This window comes from Bison bison, unplaced genomic scaffold (genome assembly GCF_000754665.1).
Source record: "Bison bison bison isolate TAMUID 2011002044 unplaced genomic scaffold, Bison_UMD1.0 scf7180017864080, whole genome shotgun sequence".
NCBI lineage: Eukaryota > Metazoa > Chordata > Mammalia > Artiodactyla > Bovidae > Bison > Bison bison.
Window position 1 is genome coordinate 5591471 of NW_011494652.1, and position 2088 is coordinate 5593558.

The 2088-nt window shown below is 57.1% G+C and overlaps 1 protein-coding gene across 1 annotated transcript in view; it reads right to left on the bottom strand.

Annotated features, from left to right (window-relative positions):
• Positions 1 to 2035, bottom strand: part of TSGA10IP (testis specific, 10 interacting protein) — a 9456-nt gene extending 7421 nt beyond the window's left edge. Inside the window, exons 1-2 of the mRNA XM_010837773.1 lie at positions 1544 to 2035; positions 87 to 220 (exon numbers count right to left, since the gene is read on the bottom strand). Of these exons, the coding sequence (XP_010836075.1) occupies positions 87 to 220; positions 1544 to 1690 (281 nt within the window). The 5' untranslated portion in view covers positions 1691 to 2035. The remainder of the gene's footprint in view (positions 1 to 86; positions 221 to 1543) is intronic.
• Between the last annotated feature and the right edge of the window lie 53 nt (positions 2036 to 2088).

Consider the following 2088-nt stretch of genomic DNA (forward strand, 5'->3'; position numbering starts at 1 on the left):
GCGGGAGGCGGGGGCCGGGGCCCAAACTCTGGCCCCCAGCGGGGCCTGGCCCCCTGCATCCCTCTCGGCCCTCCACAGCCACTTACTCCTCAGCTTCCGAAGAGCTTTGCCCCTTCTTGTTCCGGCCTCTGAGCCTCCGGTCCTTCTTTGGTGTCTGCCCCGCGCTCCGAGACCTCTGCTTCTGGGCATGGATAACACCATCACCGCTCCCAAGACTCCTCTGGGCGAAGGTAGGAGAGGAGGCCTAGCTCTGAGCCAGTCGCCCAGGGGACAGTCCTATGCACCCCTGCTGTTACCCCGGGAACTGACAGATCACGGGAACTGACAGATCACGACCTGAATTATTAATATTAAAATAGCAACAGTGGGTTTCCCTGGCAGTCTAGCGGTTAAGAGTCCGCTTGCCAGTGCAGGGAACCCGGCTTTGAGCCCTGATCCGGGAACATCCCACGTGCTGCAGAGCCACTGTACCTGTGGGCCACAACTAAGGAGCCTGCGCTCTGGAGCCCATGAGCCGCAACGTCTGAGCCCGCACGGCGCAACTACTGGTGCTTGAACACCTGGAGCCTGTGCTGCGCAACCAGAGAAGCCTCTGTGATAAGAAGCCCGAGCTCCACAAGGAAGAGCAGCCCCTGCTCACTGTAACTAGAGAAAGTCCACCTGCAGCAACAAAGACCCAGAGCAGCCAAAAATAAGTAAATAAATCTTAAAAAGCAACAGTGCTATTCACTGAGCACCTGCTGCATGCCCAGGACTTTCTTGCATTAACTCACTTAACCTTCCTTCCCAAGGACCCTATGGGGCTTCCCAGGGGGCTCTAGTCATCAAGAATCTACCTGCCAATGCAGGAAACGCAAGATGTGTGGGTTTGATCCCTGGGTCGGGAAGATGCCCTGGAGAAGGAAATGCCAACCCGCTCCAGTATGATTGCCTGGAAAATTCCACAGACAGAGGAGCCTGGCAGGCTACGGTCCATGGGGCCTCAGAGAGTCAGGCTTGACTGAGCCATTGAAGTCACACAGGCCCGCACGCACACACACACAAGCACACACACACACACAAGGATGCTATGAGGTCCCTGCTCACTCTCACCCACATCATGCAGATGAGAACACTGAGGCTCAGAGAGGTGAAGTCCCTTGACTAAAGTCACACAGCCGGGAAGCAGGGCCAGGAGCTAACGTGTGGACTGTCCTAGAGCCCAGATTTGCCCCCTTTGCTCTGGGCTGCCTCTGGGCCCTGGACAGCTCTTCTCAGTGCCCCAGAGGGCTCTGGCCTTGCAAAGCCAAGGAGGGAAAAGCTCATCATTTTTCCTGAAACCCAAATCCTCCCAATTTGCCAAAACTGCCCCATCAGAAACCTGGGAGTCATAACTAGGCATCATCCTCCCCTTCACCCCACGTCCCTGCCCGTCTCGGACCTCCCTGACTCTCTCCTGGGCCTTGGCTCCAATCTTGTGGCCTCCCTCAACCTTGACCTCCCACCCCAGAGAGCCAGCCTGCCTCTGGGCGGTTGGCAGTCCCCCCGCGGGGCCCCCTCTCACCTGCTTAGCGTAAGGGGTGCTTGAGAGAAGCTTGAGCAGACCTGTGGCGGTCCCCGGAGCCTGCTGCTGTGTGTCATGCCCAGGTCTCCCGGAAGAAGTCCTGACCAACTGTTGGTGGGCGTTTAGCATATTGGTTTCTTGCCCCATCCCCCACCCCCATCTGCCAACCTTGGAACTGCCCAGCCCACCATCTCTATGGCAACCAGTCCTCAGCCTGTCTCAAGGGCTCTGGCAAAAGCAGACCAGGAAGGCTCTAGGTAAGGCCAGCTTCCTTCCAGAGGGGAGAGTTCGGCAGGACGCTGAGGAAGAGTCCAGGCCCGGGAGTCCAGAGATCAGGCCAAGTCCTGCCTCTGCAGGGCTCCCTATGGTCTCGGTATAATCCCCCTACCCTTGCTCAGCCTGTATTTCTCCATCTCTCAAAGGAATCTCTGGACTCTCCATCCCAAAGGGTCTTCACACCCTGTGAAGAAGCAGATAGTACCTGCCGCGTCCCTCTCCCTCTATCTGCCTCCTGGTTAAAAAAAAAAAAAAAAAAAGGAATCTTT